This window comes from Pinus tabuliformis, chromosome 1_1, assembly GCF_031772625.1.
Source record: "Pinus tabuliformis cultivar Carrire ecotype Pingquan chromosome 1_1, CPIR1, whole genome shotgun sequence".
NCBI classification, from domain to species: domain Eukaryota; kingdom Viridiplantae; phylum Streptophyta; class Pinopsida; order Pinales; family Pinaceae; genus Pinus; species Pinus tabuliformis.
The window spans coordinates 828,678,942-828,697,303 of record NC_142297.1 but is presented as its reverse complement, the minus strand read 5'-3'; the positions used below and the strand labels follow the sequence as shown (position 1 = coordinate 828,697,303).

Sequence of the window (18,362 nt, the reverse complement as noted above, 5' to 3'; positions counted from 1 at the left end):
AGTTTATTATGTGAAAACCACAATTTAAAAAGTATGCAATTGTGTATGGTATCAAATTTTTTGCAGACATTTTTAAAGGTTTTTAAGCTACAATGGTTTTACAACCTCAAATTTACAATGTCCCTATAAACAGGCCAATCTTTTTTCCAGCTGAGTTGTATGCATAAGTTGACCTCTAACCTTAAGAGTTAAATTCTATTGAAATATTTTTTAAGACTAAACCTCAGCTGGAAAACATGGCAAACATGTAACAGATAAAAAGTAAGATGAAAGTCACATCCATTGGCATTCTTTAAAGCTCTTCATTTCCATGAGTAATGGGAATGGTCATCCCGGAAAGGTAAAAAGCCATCCCAGGTGAATATAAATAGTCATTTCTAATATTATTTGAGTTCATTTATCATTAGGAAGTGTTCAAGTTGGGGCATAGAGAGCAAGTTTGATTTCTTTTTTAGTTTTCCATCCCAAAGGCATTTAACAACAACCAATATAATGGTTGTCAAAGAATGACCTTATCAGGAAACGTATTATCTCAATCCAAAGAAAGATGAAAGATGCACAATGACATTAATTCGATGAAATATGATACCTGGAACGAGCTTTTTCCATCTGCTGGGCTGTCATATGAACCCATATGAAGCAGGATGGAATCAAAGGTCGGGATAGTAGCAATTTCTGCAGGGACCATCAATCCACAAATGCCGAGCAATGCTGTTGCACCAATGGATCTAAGTAAACTGGACTTTCCACCACCATTTGGACCAGTAAGAAGAAACAGTGATCGCATTTGAATCGTATTCTGAATAGCTCGTTCTTGTAATATGTTGATCCAGTATGGCACTAAACCTACAATTTCTAACTGACTTCCCACTTTCCCTGATTTTCCTCCCTGCAAGTTTTGAATTTTGCAAGGCATTAGGATTTTAATAGAAGCCAATGAGAGTCCAAAAAACAAATTCTCATGATCCAGAACTTAGATGTTTTTTACATATTCAGTAAATAAATAGCTACTTAACAGAGTCAACAATCATTTTATAGCTTATTTACTCATAACATTCAATAACAGACTGGATTTAAACATCAACTTTGACTTCAAAATTTATGAATCCACCAGGTCAACAAGCAATGTCTGGAACCTAAAAATACAGTACACTGATCTGCCTATAAAAAGGACAGCTTAAGACTCAGGCTGCATTGCAATAACAAAACTTTAACCTCAAGACCTCATTTGCTTTTCTGAGTACAATCCGACTCTAAACAACAAAATTTAGGATCAGTCCCACACTATGTCTAAGACCACACTTACTGATGAATTTTGATTAGACTCTATCAATGTTGGAAAGGCCCAATTTCGCTTCCTTCCCTCACTGCACAAGTACAAAACAGCAAAAAACTCAGGATCACATATTAGCTATCAAAGGAAAAAATAAGTACACCCGATGGAATGCAGCAAGTTTATTCCATGCTAAATGGCCTTGTATTACACCAAGATAAAGGAAAATCACCAGGCACAAAACAGACAAGCTGTTGTGGAAAATTGGTTAACAACATATAAGATGGCATATTTTATTAATGTCCTCAAATACCAAAAGTGTAGGTTCATGGAACTAAAATATACAACTACTGATAACTGGAATGTTGCAGTGTCCGCATCGTTCCTAAATGCCAAGAGATGAAAGGATAAAAATGAAGGGGCAACACGTGAAAATCTCCCAGATTCCCCAACAATAGCCAACAGAACCCCCTCTATATGCCCATAAAAACCTATATAAAATTAAATGGGCCAACCATCAGGAACTAGACAATTGTCTTGCTGAAATGAGTAAACAATCTCTTTTAACTCACCCTTTGTCACAGGGTCCATCAGATGTTCCCTTTGAATGTCCTCTATAACCCTTGGAGAAAATGATGAAATTTCCACTATCTCTGCAATATTGGCCATTTCTAGCTCCTTGCAGAGAGATTGAAAATGAGTTGTGCCAAACTTGCACTCCTTTGTCAGGCAAGTGGCGACTCATCCAACTTATCCTTGGCCTCCTGCAAATATTTATTAAAAAAAAATTATTCTGGCCCCTTCTACATTTTGAATATCTCAGATAGTGGTCATGAACTTCCTCATGTTGGCATCTTTATGAAAGAAGCGAGTATTGTCATGTCCATTTTCAATCCATAAAGCCTTAATTTTGAGTCTCCAATGGGCACTTTGCCAATTTAGTAGAGCCCTCATTGAGTCCCGTAGCTTCTTGATGGTTAACAGATCTTCATGAAAATGACCACTAGCATTTTGCTCAGATATCTGTCTGATGTGATTCTCCATAGCATGCAAATCCTTGTCAATGTTTTTAAAACCGGAACCGGTGACCGGACCGGTCCACCTAATGAACCGGTTTACCGACCGGAACCGGTCTAACCGGGACTGGTTTGGTCTAAACGAACCGGTTTTAAAAAAATACATTAAATAATTAATTTTTAATGAAACAAAACTATTTTTAAGATGTAAAACCATGATTCCAAGCCAATAGAGACAAAATATTTAAAGTTTGCTCATTTATATACCATGTAAAGGTGAATATATCAAAATGGCACCGAGTACAATACATATCATCGACAAAATAGCAAAATACATAAGAAATGAGGCTCTAAATGGCCTATAAAGTCCAAAAACAATGCTGCAAGCTATGAGGCCATTGACCTACTACAAGTCTACAGTGTAAACATGATCAATCATCAAGTCCATCACCACTACTAGACACAGGATCATCATTAGGAGCTACATAGACATCATCCAGTTCAGAGTCTAAGGATGCCTCAGCCTGATCTGCAACCTCAGTATCAATGCCACCAATGACAATAGAAGTGGACCTAATGGAAGCACGAGTTTGTCGACCTGCACGATTAGTGCCTTCCATTGGTTCTTTGCCTTTCCTTGATGCCGCTACTGATCCTGGTTCTGATGCCGCCACATAATCTGCCTCATCCCCCGCTAAAACCATGTCGATATCAAAATCAGCCTCAAATACAGGATCTTCAGTCTCCTCCACCCATTCTGATGTTGGATCAATATCGTCCAACACAATGGGATCTAGATCAGGTGATTTGCTCATCATTTGGTTCCTCCTCAGTCGAAGGTTGTATTGCACAAAAACAAGATCATTTAATTGTTTTTGTTCCAAACGGTTTCTCTTCTTCGTGTGTATGCGCTCAAAAACAGACCAATTGCTTTGATATTCCCTTGGGCAAACCCATCATCTTAGTCTGGCCACCTCTGACAATATCCTATTAGACACAAAGACACTATCAATCTTTTCTAAAATCATCATATATCAATCTCTTTTTCCTCCGAATGGGAATCAACTTGACAGGCTACACATCACAGGAGAGGCGGGTCTAGCACTCCTTCACCAAATCACTCTTTTCTTCATAGTGAAATTTAGGTCTCCACCTACTATGACATTGCCACATCCAATGCTATCATGCTTGAACCACTTTCCCCACCAACCCAATGAAGCAGCTCGCTCAAAACCAGGTCCTACCGCTAAGTAGTAGGAAGAAGATGTTTTTTCCTACCCATACTTCGGAATCAACACCACAAGGAAAGGTCTCATACCTCACTTTTGCGTAAACAATGAGCCAATGAAAACACATAATAAGCTTGATTGAAACAATGAGTCAACTTATGAAAACAACAAGCCTAACCTAGGAACATTAAGCAACATGATGAGCTTGCCTTGAAAACAATGGGCATTGCATGAAAGGTTCTGGAGACAGGCATTCCAGCAAGAAAAGGGAATCAATATATAGAATATCTCCTCATCCACAAACCGCTTTATTCAACCATTCAATAATTTTAATACAATTTCCTCAACATGAGCCTCAAGGGTTTCAAGACCCAAACTTCCAACAACCATAACAAGTGGGAGAGGCTTCTTCATATCTAGTTTTGAAGCTCGGACCTCCTCAAAATAAAATAATAATAATTAGGAAAAAAATCCTAGATGTAATCTAGGAATGAATAAACTAACAATATTGACCTAACTCAGTGGACAAGTCAAACAAGTGATAAAATACTAGTGGCTATGCCACATGTACATATCTAAAAGTATAAGAGCTTATCAACATGGGATGCAACCCTAAAATGGGAAAACCCTTTGAGGGTAGCGGACTTGATGAGGATTCCTTTGAAGCTGACAACAAGGAGACCTTGATGGAGGAGTCTTCAAACAAAAATTTGACTTTGACAATTTACCTAAGGCCTTCAATGGAGGCTTGACCTAAGATATTTGACCCAAGCATGAAACCCATGCTTTAATAAGTCAATTTCAATAATATTAAAATTATTTTGACAAATATATTACATTTTGACTTCAAGTACAATTATGAAGAATAAACCTAGTTACATTTTCCAACACTCCCTCTTCACTAGGGAGGTATTCATATTTACATTTAACCAAGGAGGTACATGGAAGATCTCAAACCACATCGTCTATGAAGAAGTTTAGGCAACGCAATGCCATGGTCTAGATTCCTGACCAGGGCAATCTATCCATTGGTCTCTCAACAATTTAGGCGCCGCAATGCCACGGACTAGATTCCTGACTAGGGCAATCTATCCATTGGCCTCTTAATTTAGGCACTGCAATGCCATGGACTAGATTCTTGACCAAGTCAATCTATTTGGGTGGGACTAAGATGGACTCAAGCTTTCAGCCTCTCTAGGTACCATCAAGCTTACTTGCTAACCATCAACCTAGAAATCCAGGTGCGTGTCAGAGCTCAATGACTAATGCCACCTTTCCAACTTCGGGACCTAGACATCAACACAATGTGTTGGCTAGATGTCCTTCCCCACAATGCTTCAATCACAAAGCCTCAACCCTCCTTGATCCAGCAGATCAAGGACAAAAAATCTCTCTCGATCAAACTGATCGATAACTAGCATGCTATCAAAGCCTTCGAGAGATTTACCTGTACAAACACAACCCCAATCAATAATATACTTTCATGTATTCATAAACAAACACAAACCTTCGGGGTAATTTCAGACAACAGATGTTGCTTCTCAACATAGTAGGACTATCAATCGAATCTTTGACAGAAGATTCCTTAATCATACACTTTCCTTTCCTACTTTACATACATCAACATATCCTTTATTCTCTAATCAAAACTATGCTCTCCTTCTGAACCAGGGAGATTTCCTTTATCGAGGCTCCCTCTTAACTCAGGGAGATCTTCTATCCATGTTCCCTCTTAACTCAAGGAGATCAGCTTCTTCTTTACAACATCAAAGAATCTTTCATGGCTTCCATCCTTCTTATTAGAGTCATTCATATATCATGCTTATCACATCAACTTTAATTACAATCATTTTTACCAACTTGAAAATGATGTACCTGCACAACTTAGATAGCAAGTACAACCAAAATTATAGAAGCATGAAGTTAGCCATATCAAATTCTTATACCAACGGAAGAATTTAGCAAGAAACTATACCTCAATATTTCAACTTCTTGCCTAGGTTTATGGAAATACTGAGAGGGTCGGGGGGGGTGAATCAGTATTCCTTTTCAATTGTTACTTTTACCAATTAGATCACTAATATTTAGAACAAAAAATGAACAACAATAAGAATAAATGTTTTTATTAATTTCTTCAATAAATCAAGTACAATATATGTAGGGCTTTAACCCTAGATGAAGACATCGATCTTCAATCTCCCAGGCTCCAACCTATATTTGCCAAGCACCAACTTGGACTTCCAAGGCTCCAACCTTGTCAATTCTAAGGCACCAACCCTAAGGATTCCAACCCTATATCTGGTTCAGGCTCTAACCTGGTTTCTTGAGGACTCCAATCTTCTAGGGCTCCAACCCTATCTTCCAAGGCACCAACCTTGTCTTTTCGAGGCTCCAACCCTCACTTCATCAAGATGTATTTGGTTATAGTCCAAGACTCCCAATGTCTTCTTCAACGAGCCCCGTCAATCCTCAGCTATCCCTTCACTATGTCATGTCATCAATGACAACCTTGTCTCCTTAGAAGGCGTCATCACTGCTCTTCATCATACCCAAACAATTTCTCCAATTCACCTCATGATGGCTTCAACAATGCATCATGGACTCCAACAATGTCTACAAGAACAACAAAAGTTTCTCAACAAGATGTCTTCAATAATCCCTCAAGGTGTCATCAATAGGTTGCCCCAAGAACTTTCCAAGGTGTTCAAATGTTCTTTAAATGTTTCTCCAATATATTTGCACACCACTCTTAGAATGTTCTTCAACAGCTTATTTCACTAAAACTTGAAGATTCCTTCAATTATGCTTCAATACAAGATCAACCTTCAATACATTTCCAAGGATTTATTTGTTGGATCACTATAGTCAATTGTTGAAGGTTATACAAAGATATTTTACATGTGAAGGTCGCTTTAGCAAGGTGTATCAATACCACATTAGATTGCTTATGCATTTCACCAGTAAAAGGAGTTTGAACTTACCCTATTACCTATTCAAAAGCCTGAGCAAGATGGCAGAAACGGTTCAATCAAAAGGAGATAAGCAATTGTTTAGTCTATTTCATTTTGCACTGATCAAACTATTGGTTTTACATGAGTTGGAGATGTCTTGGGATAGCTTCTTGTCAATTTCAGGTCTGTTGGCTCATGCAGACATTTCTCCAATGGAAACACATGAAGAAGAACCTAAAGCTAAAGAGATAGAGGCATCTAAAGCCAAAGTGACAGTGGAAGAGGCATAGGTACCTAAAGCTACAAAGACAATTAAGGAAACAAGGAAGGATAAGAGAGTAGCAAACAAAGGGAAAAGCAAGATACCAGTGGAAGAAGCACAATTTATACATATGCCAAGGACTAGATTTTCTACAAAGCAGTTGATTGAGGAGCCAACTCCTCAACAGACCATTGATGTTTTAGAAGACATGCTAGAACAAGGTACAAGGGAGGAACACGATGTTCAGATGGAGGATAAAGATCTTGAAATCACAAAGTTGCAGGACACCCTTGCTAAAGCCCACCTTCATATTGCTTTGTCGCAAAAAGAAAACAGAGAGCTTAGGCACGCAGCAACAAAAGTAACCCAGTAGAAAGAAAGTGACAAGTCCAAGAGGCCTCCTAGACTTTCGGCTTAGGAAAAAGGAAAACAAGTAATTGATGTGGAGGAGGAAAGAGAACCCAGTGTGCAGCTAAGAAAGCCTATGACAAGGTCAACAACTAAATGGGAGGAGCAGATGAAAGAAACTTTTCAAAGAACAGAGAAGCCAATGTTTGATAAATGGAAGGAGTATCAGAGGTTGTTTGAAGAGATTGAGGTCTGCCAAAGGCAAGCAGATCAGATAGCATAGACTAATGAAATATACAAGAGGGCCATCAATGATACCATATCGAACGCTGATGTTTGGGTTGCAGAAGCTTTGGTTGAAATTGATGGAGCCAAACTATTCATGAAATGGACTCTTCCCCTACACAGAAAACTAAAGAATTATTACATGAGAAATCTAATTTTGAGGAAAAGATTGAGGGTGATGAAGCAGAAACTGGCAAAGGCTAGGAGACAACTCAAGAAGATCAAACAGTCAAAATAGCCACCTAGTAACCTGCCTATAGTAGTACAGCCAGCTGAGGAAGTTAAAACAACCTCCAGTAAAGAGGCCAAATCATCATCTAGCAAGGCCAAACCATCATCCAGCAAGAAGAGAAGGAGGTAGTTTGGGTGCCTGATCACATACTCTGTCTCATTTACTGAAAGTTCAATTTGTGTAGCTAGGCTCATTTTGCAATTACCCAGGGTTACATGTTTTTGAGGAAAACTATGGAGGATTTTGGTATTTTGATGCTTGTTGGGAGTCATAAGGTACAGGTGATGAACTATTAGACATTGTTTTGTTTTGGAGCGGGAAAAGACAGTCAAACTCAGAAATTTAAAATTTTTCTATGCAACTATTTTGCAAGTGGTGACTCAGCATTTTTGAGGTCTTCACGCACGGGAAGGAACATCTAGTGGGTCCTACTCTAACTCAACAGCATCGTCATCATCCCCATCAGCTCGGTTTCACTTGGTGCAACTCGTGTCTATGCTAAGCTGGAGCCTACTGTGATCACTCTAGGAAACTCTCCTAGGTTGCAGCTCGGAGATGCCTGGTAACATATAATCTTCAATATTGTTCTCTGCACTATTGGAATAAATAATGGTCTGGATCAAGCCGGATAACCACTTTGACTCTGTTATTACTCAAGACATGCATGAACACCCTCAGTCTACAAGGCTTTAGACCACCAATGCTCAATAGTTTGTAGATTAGGTGAATGAATGGAGAATACTAACCATACCAGCAAATACATACATAAACATATGATGGCCAGCGACAAAAAGTAAATGAAACTTGCAAATCTAATACATCAACGCAGAGATAAGATGACAGTTATCTAGCATTAGACACAAAAGAAACCTGAACGGCCTGTTCAAGTGCAAGCTTAGAACAAAAGAGAAATTGGGATATTGAACATATGACAGCAAAAGAAGCTTGTATTACTGATGAATGAAGATGAGAAGCTTGAGTAGCAAAGTCTCTATAGTCTCCGAAGTTTAACCCTGATTACATCTTACTTTTAGCTATTTATAGCTCTTTACAATGCTCTCGAGCTTTTTAGGGCTTGAGGTGTCTTAACCTATCACCACTGTCTTTAACTGCCTGATTGCATACAAGGACATGATTCTCCTTCCATCACGAAAACGATAATTAATTTTGGTACAACGCTGCCCTGTTAGGTGGCTGGCTTGATTGTGCTAGTGAGGCTCCATGACTGTTTAATTCTGTTTGCTTGTATCGTGTTGTGTCCTTCCTCTTTCGGCCATGCTTTCTAGTATTTCAGTTCAGCGGCCTGACTGTCACAATACTGACAAAGTCAACCACCTTCCTTCTCGGGTAATTGATAGGAAGTAGAGTACGAGGTGCATGGGTGGCTGGACGTGCTAATTAGAAAGAACAGAGTAATGGCTAGTGGTGGAGAACAGGCGAGTAGATGTTGGATGAATTAAATCGAACGGACATAGTAATGGCAGGGTGGTGAAGGACAAACGAGAGTAGTCATGGACGAGGGCTGCTCGATCGGGAGAAATGGACAGAGGAGATCAATTGCATGAGGCTTGCAGTCTTTGGCGGGAGTGGAAAAGCTCTGGATCGTTGGATCTTGATGGACAGATCAGATGGCTATCGGGCGGAGGAGGTGCTTGGACGATAATGCCCCGGGGGTGGTTTTGTTTGGGTGGTTATGGTTTCTATCGGGCGGTAAGCAGTAAAGGGTGGAGTCTGCCCGATGCCACTCATTGCACGCCACGTAGCAGAGGAAGAGAGAGAGAAACCGCCTTTATTGGGCGAGTACTCCTCTCGCTAGTTGTCCGCGCGATAAGAGCGACAGTCGTTAGATCTAGCAGGAGTAATCTAACGGCGGAGATCGATCGGGCATGTCTCGTTGATCAGGTGAAACGTGGGTCATCAGATTAGAGGGAGAGATTGACAGTGGAGGGACATGGAGGTACGGGATGTCCTCAAGAAATGTGCGGAGGGCGCATATGGACAGAAAGGTAAGGATTTTCGGGGGTTTTGGGTTAATTTATTTAAGGCTAAGGCAGAAGAGGGTTTTGCTATGAAGTGAGGGTCGGGTTAAGATATGAGCAAAATAGAATGTAAGTGGAAGAGTGGGGGAGAGTGGAGTGATGGCCCGTGTGGGGCCCTTTCCAGGACAGTAAAGTGGACCATCCTTTTCCTTTAATCTTCAAACTAGCAGTGTTGCACGTCAAGGCTAACACTGTCTCCTTCTGGGGATGAAAGCCTCCCTGTGAGGTTTCAAGAACTGTAGACCACTGCCTTTCCAATAAAACCAAAATCAAATTTTCCTCCTAGTGTTCCATTGGGCATGGAGTCAATTTTGCATAAAAATAAAAACTGAGACAAAAACATATTTACAAAGCTAAGGCTTTTACAACCTTAAACGAAATAAAGCTTTAGAAATTGCCCATTGATTGGGCCATCGAAAACACTTCCCCCTCCAGATTGTGAAGGACGAAGGTGTTGTTTGTGTGAGCCTGAGCAATGACAAAAGGTCCTGTCCACAAGGCGTCGAATTTGCCATGATTACCCTTCTTTTCCTTGAACGCATCCCACTTGAGGACCCAGTCACCAACCTGAAAACTATCCATCTTTGCTTTTTTTACAAATACCTCCTTGATCTTCTTTTGATGTATTGCTGACTTCTCAATTAGTTGCTCCCGATCTGCTGGATTTCAACCAAGTCACTCATCCTCCTTGCCATGTCCTCTCCTTCATCCAACTCCTCCTGCAAGAACTTGGCCACAGGGAGGGTCAATTGGATAGCAAAAACAACCTCAGTACCATACACCAGCTTGAATGGAGAGTTCCCTATGGATTTCTTCGTGGTAACTCTGTCAGCCCACATTGCAAACTTCAGCTTGGAATCCCAGCTTCTTTTGTTGTCTTCTAGCAGTTTTTTGATTATCCTTACCAGGCTCTTATTTGATGATTCAACCAAGCCATTGCCTTGAGGATAATATGAGATAGAATGCACTAATTGAATGCCCATTGATTCACACATGTCCACCAATTCCTTCGCTCTGAAAGGTGTTGCATTATTAGTGACTAGCTTGGTTGGGCAGCGAAATCTAGTGAAAATATTCTCGGTTAGGAACTTCATGACAACCTGGTGATCAACCTTCTTAATGGGTACAGCCATTTGGTAAAATAGTCAGTGGCTACTAAAATCCACCTGCGTTGGCCACTGGAATGTGGATTAATCTCCCCTATGAAGTCTAAACCCCACTGCTGGAAGGGACCATTGGTGTGTATTAGCTTCAAGAGCAATGATTTCAGTTGTTGTCTTCCTGTCAGTGTGGAAAAAGTCCCGAAAAAATCGGGATTTATTCCTAAAATTGCGATTTTTTGGGCAAAAGGATTAAATTGGGCGACTTTTTGGCGATTTTTTCGTAAATGAAAAAATCGCGATTTTATCGAAATAATCCCGATTAAATCGCGAGTCGATGGAAAAAATCGGCATGAATTTTTTTTCGTGGATAAAGAGCCGCAAAGGGTGATTTCGATTTAGTTTTTGTTGTGTGTTTTCATTGTTCGCTGTTTTGGCTGCTGTGGAGAATCGAGAGAATGAGGGTTACGTTTCCAAATTGGAAAATCCAACTTCCATTTGCAACTGCCATTGCGTGGAGAGGAGCCGGCAAGGTATGTCCACAGTCCATTGTCAACACTCAACAATCACAGTTAAACAGTTCTGAGTTTATAACTTAACACCAAACCCTTAACTCGCTGACAGACCCGTGTAGCAGAACTTTAAACCCTTTCTTGTGGCTGAGTTGGATGGTTGTGCACAGAGACAAATTTCCAAACCATATAAGTCAGATTTGGGAGCTGATTAAGTGCATCTGTTATTGCTGAAGGTAACCATATATTCCTGTAGTTTTCCTGAGATATTTCAGAGGAGAAATCTGAGTTTTGTGGCTGCTATAACCATCTTCCAGTGATATGTACCCATTTGAATTTAACATAAGTTGTTGCACTATTGTTTATATTATCTTTGGACATCTGCTTGATATTATGTTTACCTATTCGAGCTGCAGGAGGAAGTCAATGAAATCTTCTTGCTGCAACATATTTAGGTTCATCATTTTAATATTTTATCATGATGTAATGTTCATAACTTCATATCAGAATCTCAGATTATAGACTTGAAATTATACTGCTGTTACAAGCTTTGTTAGTGGGCTATTTTCCCTTCAAAGTGCAATATAAATTACATGTTGCTGGAGTGAAGTGTTTTCCATGGGTATTAGATGATGTGATGTCTAATTAATATAAACTAAACCATGTAAATGTGGCCAACGGTCATTGCAACAACTCCACCTCTTTTTCTACAAACAAACCAAGTCCATTACAATACATGCCCATGCCCTAGATGATACCAAGAGAGAGGTATAGAAAGTTAGAAACCCAACTATTGATTTGCACTTTTAAAAGTGCTACAGCATCCAACTCTGCACAAACTTATCCACAACAATCTGCATCCCATGCCAGTAAACGTACCTCTACCAATTAGCCAGATTTATTCACAGTAATTATTTAAATAAATTCAAGAAAAAACTTATGATAACCAATTAATTTTTAATTCAAAAGCAAATTTTCTTTGATGATTATGGCAAATCAACAAAAGTCTATTCAATAAGTTCTGCCATCCATCTTAAAATACCTGAAGGAAGACTTCATTTATTTCATCCACATATTTTAAAGGGTTATTAAATAACCAAGCAACCTGTCCCTGTTAAATCCATTGTTTTCTTCAAAAAAAATATCTTCTTCTTACAGTGACATTTTGTTTTGTCATTAAATTGATGGATCATTGCTACTATTTTGATGGATCATTGCTAATTTAATTTGTTTCAATTTTTTTTGTGCCCAGGTTTAAACTTTAAATTCAAGCTCAAAGTTTAAAACAAAATGCCAAGGATTTTGGATGCTATGTGGGAGTTTGGTGAGCCTGATACTACACCCGAAACTGGGGGGTCAATAGAATGTATTTGACTTGCAAGTTGTGTGGCAAGCATATGTCAGGAGGCATCAACAGATTAAAATTCCATTTGGGGCAAATTCCGAGGCAAAATGTTGAACTTTGCTCAAAAACAACTCCAGAAATCATCCGACGGGCCATTCAATCATTGATGGATAAAGAGGACGGAAAAGACACCAGGGCAGCACTAAGAAACCAACTTGTAGGGGGCTCAAGAGTGGGGGGAATTGAGAGTGGCAGTGCTTCTACAGCAGCATCACCTTCCTCACCCATAGGTACTCATCCTTCTATCTCATCCTTTTTTGTTCCTAGAATAACAGCTAGTTCACAACCTGGGATCAAATCATCAATGAAAAAAAAGGAAAAGGTAAACGCTAACAGGTTGGTCAGTAGTTGTCTTCTATGGAGTGACGTTCCTTTCAACATTGCCAAGACAAAACCATTCTACCAGCCTATGTTTGATGTTGTTGCTGTCGTTGGCCCGGGGTACAAAGCCCCCACCTTTGCAGAGTTGAGAGGGCCTCTTCTTCAAGATGAAAAGACTGATTGCACTGCTAGATTGGCAGAGTTTAAGGCATCATGGGAACACACTGGATGCACAGTCATGTCAGATGGTTGGACTGACCACAAGGGTAGGACCCTTCTTAACTTCTTGGTTAGTTGTCCCAAGGGGACAATATTTATGAAATTTGTTGATGCATTTGCACACATTAAAGATGCACGTACATTATGTGAGTTGTTGGACCTATTCATTCAGGAACTAGGCCCAAGCAATGTTGTCCGAGTCATAACGGAGAACGCTGCAAATTATGTTGCAGCTGGCAAGATGCTTATGGAGAGGTATCCTAACTTGTTTTGGACACTTTGTGCTGCTCATTGCATTGACTTGATGTTGGAGGATATAGGTAAGATTCCTACTGTGAGGGATATTGTTGAATCATCCAAGAGAATAACAAAATTTATATATAATCATTCATCTGTGCTTAGCTTGACGAGAAGATTCACCAACAACAAAGAGTTGGTGCGGCCTGCCATTACACGATTTGCCACTACTTTCATATCTCTTCAGTCTGTTGAATTCTATGTGGGAGGTGAAGAGCATGTTTCTCTCAGCGGATTGGCGTTCTTTAGCTATTAGCTGCAAACCTGAGGGAGAGGGCATATGCAGACTAGTTTCAGATGATCAGAGCTTTTGGGTAGGAGTAGAGGAGGTGTGTGCCATTTCAAAACCTTTGGTAAAGGTTCTTCGGTTGGTTGATGGAGACAAGCCCACAATGGGCTACTTGTATGAGGCCATGGATAGGGCCAAAGAAGCCATTCGTGCTTATTATGCAGATAAGGGAGACGAGGGGTTAGAGAAACAACAGGTCATATGAAGAGTGATTGATCAGCGCTGGAACAATACCCTCCATCACCCCATTCATGCTGCAGGTGTCTACCTCAACCCTGCATTTTCTTACGCTTGTGGTTTCAGATTTGATGCCGAGGTGATGGATGGATTCTTCACTTGTGTCGAGAGGATGGTGTCATCTGACCAAGAACGTGAGGAGATTTGTAAAGAAATGGAGGTCTATAGGATGGGAGGTGGCACATTTGGTTTTAACATGGCTATTAAGAATAGGACGACCAAAATGCCAGGTAAGTTTCAGTTAGTTTCAAACTTTCAAGTTTAGAATTTCAATGTTTTTTTATGTTTCTCATTTTTCTTTTAACTTGTAGATTCTTGGTGGACAAGCTATGGTGCCAGAGTACCCCATCTCCAAAAGCTTGCCATTCGAGTGGTCAGCCAAACATGCAGTTCCTCTGGGTGTGAGTGCAACTGGAGTGTATTTGACAAAATACACTCCAAAAAGCGCAACAGGTAAAAACTAAAAAGATTTCAAATTAAATTTTTTGAATTCATTTGATTAATTTTAATATTTAAATTTTCTAAGTACTAATTTACAATCTATGACCCTAATACAGATTGGAGTCCCAACGCCTCAATGACATGGTCTACGTCTACTACAATCTTCGATTGTGGGTGAGACAGCTTCAGAAACCTACTGATGTGGAAGCCATCTCATTGGACAATATTGATACCACCTCTTCATGGAGAGTCGAGACTGAGAGGCCGATCTTGGACTCGATCCTGGATTGGTTAGGTGTGGATCTAGAGGATGTAGCAGTTGTAGAGGAGGGAGAGCCAGAGATAGAGGAGGAGGAGGCGGAGCAACATCAGGGTCAGGAGGCAGTAGCAGAGCTAGATGAGGATGCTGAGGAGGAGGTGACACCATCTAGGATGGGTAGCAGCAGCAACATAGCATAGAGGCCACCTCTTCCATCGGCTTCTAGAGGACGATTGAGTCCATTTGATTTTGTATCCCCAGGGGCAGGGTCTTCTTCCTCTAGAGGAAAAGGTAAAGCCATTCCCTATTCCCGTAAAAGGGGAAGAGGATCTCAGTGACTGATTACTTGATGACTTTTAGATGACTCATGATGTACATTTATTATATTTTTTGTTGATATTTTGACTCTTGAGAGTTAAGACTCAGACAGGACTCAAAATTCAGGAGTTGATTCACTATTTTGATATGTGATGTAGCATTAGACTTCATATACATATTATATATTAGCTTTCTTTACATGTTTATGTGGAAATGCATTTATTTGATGTTGTGGATACTCTAGATGTTAAAAAAAAAATTTAAAAATGAATAATTTTGTGTTTTTCTAATTTTGCCAACTTTTTCAAAAAACTCTGGACTTTGCCGAGTTTTTCAACTTTTGGACCCTTGCCGAATTAATCCCGACTTCGACTTTTTCCACATTGCTTCCTGTAAACCTCTGGCATTTGTCACAAGATTTCACAAATGAAAACACATAAGAGAACAGAGCATGCCAATAATACCCAGCCCTCAGCATCTTGTGGGTTGTGGTTTTCCAGTAATGATGCCCTCCATAGATGCTAGAATGAAACTGGTGGATGACTTCCACAGATTGTTCTTTATCTAGACATCTCAAGAGGATTCCAGATGGGTCCCTCCAATAAAGCAGGTTCTTACTAATACAAAACTTCGTTGACCTGAGACTAATGGTCCTGGCCTGACCCGAGCTAAGCCTTGGAGGGACTTCTAGCTTCAATAAGAAATGAACTATACTGGGATACCACTCACAAGTGGCCAAATTCTTAGCCAAAGACTGGCTTTGTTCGTGCTTTCCTGCTGCTTCCTCTATTTGTTCTCCATCTGAATTTAAGCTCATGCAATTTATGTCCAGCAAACTGCAATTTTCCTTGGCCATAAGCTTAGCCAAGCCTTGGCCTTTGACAAGCTTGGTGGGCTTCACCTCTATATCGAATTTTATGAGTTTTGCAATCCATTTGGCTCTTCTTCCATCAGCATCTGGCTAGGTTAGGACATCCTTTATTGAAGCTGAAGGCACATAGGCGACCACCTTAGAGTGCAGAATGTAAATTCGGAATGCCTTTAAGGACTTTATAAGAGCATATACATGTTTTTCAATAAGGTCATACCTTAACTTAGCATCCCTCAATGTTTTGCTGAAGAAGGCCATTAGGTGATCTACATCACCATTTTTTTGCAACAAGACTGCTGCAAGTGTATCATAAGAGGCAAAAGAGAAGATATAAAACTCCTTGGTGTAGTCTGCGCTGATTAAAGTGGGAGCTTCCATGATAGCTCTTTTGATGGCTTCGAAAGATCTTCTTGCAGAGTCTGTCCATTTTATCTCTGACCCCTTTTTTAGCATGGAAGTGATGTGTTTCACTAGCTCTGCAAAGTTTGGAATAAATCTCCTCACAAAGTTAATTCTACCCAAAAAGGATTGAATGTCCCTTTTTGACCTTCAGATGGATAATGTTTGTAATGCTTGAACTCTTTCTGGATCAATTTTGACACCTGCAGCAGAAACAATATGCCTTAAAAGTTTGCTTTCTTCAAGAGCAAATTGTGACTTCTTTGGATTTATTGAAATTCCAAACCTTCTACACTTTAGGAACACCCTCCTCAAATGTTGTAAATGATCTTCGTGACCGCTGGAGAAAACTGTTATGTCATCAAGGTAAATAAGGACAAACTTGTCCTTCTCTCCCACGAAGGCCATGTCCATGGCCCTCTGAAAAGTAGCCCCAACATTCATCAGTCCAAAAGGCATCTTAGAGTACATGAAAGTGCCCCAAGGAGTAGTGAATGTAGTCTTTTCTTGATCTTCTAGATGTACGGAAATCTGATTGTAGCCTGAAAATCCATCCAAGAAATACATGACTCTAGCCCTTGAAATTTTTTGCAGCAAATGTTCCATCTTGGGCAGGGGGTAGTTGTCTTTTTTAGAGCACTTGTTCAAATTCCTGAAATATACACAAAGCCTGATTTCTCCATTCTTCTTCCTCACTATCACAAGGTTAGCTATCCACTTCGAGTACCTTAGGGGAACTATGATTTTGGCATTTAGCAACTTCTTGATCTCCTTTTCAATCAAAGGTAGCTAGAGAGGGTTGATCGGCCTCAATTTCTTCTTAAAGGAGATGGTGTTCTTCTCTAGTGGAATCTTATGCTGAATAATACTGGTGTCATAGGTTTTAAGGTCGTTGTATTCCCAAGCGAGGACATCGGCAAATTGTTTCATCAGGGTGCAATACTCAGAGCTTTGGGCAGAGGAAAAGTGAGTGGACAAATTGATATACTTTGGGTGGGTTGGACTCCCTATATTATGCCCCTAAACTGAAGACTTTCCTTCTTGCCAAGATTATAAGGTACATTGTTATGGTCAAACAACCTCTCTAAGGGCACCAATCCTTTGGGTATATGATTACTAGGAAGTTGCACAATGCTATCCTGGCCAATTTTGTCTCTCAGCTTGGACTGGTTACATTCCTCAATGGCTTCGTTCTCTTGGTCAATTTGCATTTCATAGAATTCATCAATGACTTGTAGAAACCTATTGACTTCATCATCGTCTTCAAAAACTTTCCAGTACTTGACATTGTTAGGCAAAGACAGTCTATATTTCACTTGGACTTCATAAGTCAATTTAGGAGGCAAAGGGGGAATAAAAGCGCTAGCAGACACAACAAGGGAATCAGCAAGCTGATTCTTAGCTTTAGGGATGTACGAAATACTAAAGCTATTGAAAGAATCCTTGAGCTTCCATACCTCATCTCTGTATGCCTTCAGCCTAGGGTGTTTTGCTTGGAATGTCTTGTTCACCTATTGAATAATCAGATCTATATCTCCAAATAATTTCAGATATTTGATGCCCATTTCTTTAGCAGCGTTTAAGCCTAACATCAAGGCTTCATATTCTGCTATGTTATTGGTGACTGTTAGCTCTGCTATATGACGATGATTTTCTAAGTTCAGAGACGAGCTTGGCCCGCTTGGTTATGCTCAAAAGGATTCCACATTGGTCACTTCCTCTTTTCTTCCTCTATCCCGCTTATTCTACTTCATCTTCGTTTCCTCTGTTTTTCCTATAAACCCGACAAATAACCCCTTTGGCCTCAGCCCCAAGCGCCAAAAGCCCAAAAACCCTACCATACGCCCTCATGCGCTTGCTAAAACGTTTCATCATTTCCCCGCCATTGATTCCCTCCCGCAGATCCAACGGCTCTCGTCGCGCCCGATATAATAAACCGCACGATCATTCCCCCACCGTCCGATCAATTCCATAAAGATCCGATGGCCTTTGCTCTCATCGCGTCGTCAACTCAATCGAACATTAGCGCGCGATGAGAGCGGTTTTTCTCTTTCATCCA

General features: G+C 40.1%; 1 protein-coding gene across 4 annotated transcripts in view; it reads right to left on the bottom strand.

Moving 5' to 3' along the window:
* The window catches only part of MSH1 (MUTL protein homolog 1), a 512,649-nt gene that overhangs the window by 36,536 nt on the left and 457,751 nt on the right, over window positions 1-18,362 (bottom strand). For 3 of the 4 annotated variants that reach the window (XM_089392823.1, XM_089392822.1, XM_089392820.1), the window contains exons 19-20: window positions 1,307-1,367; window positions 590-889 (exon numbers count right to left, since the gene is read on the bottom strand). In XM_089392823.1, the coding sequence (XP_089248949.1) occupies window positions 590-889; window positions 1,307-1,367 (361 nt within the window). The remainder of the gene's footprint in view (window positions 1-589; window positions 890-1,306; window positions 1,368-18,362) is intronic. The other variant, XM_089392821.1, reaches the window with a different exon arrangement.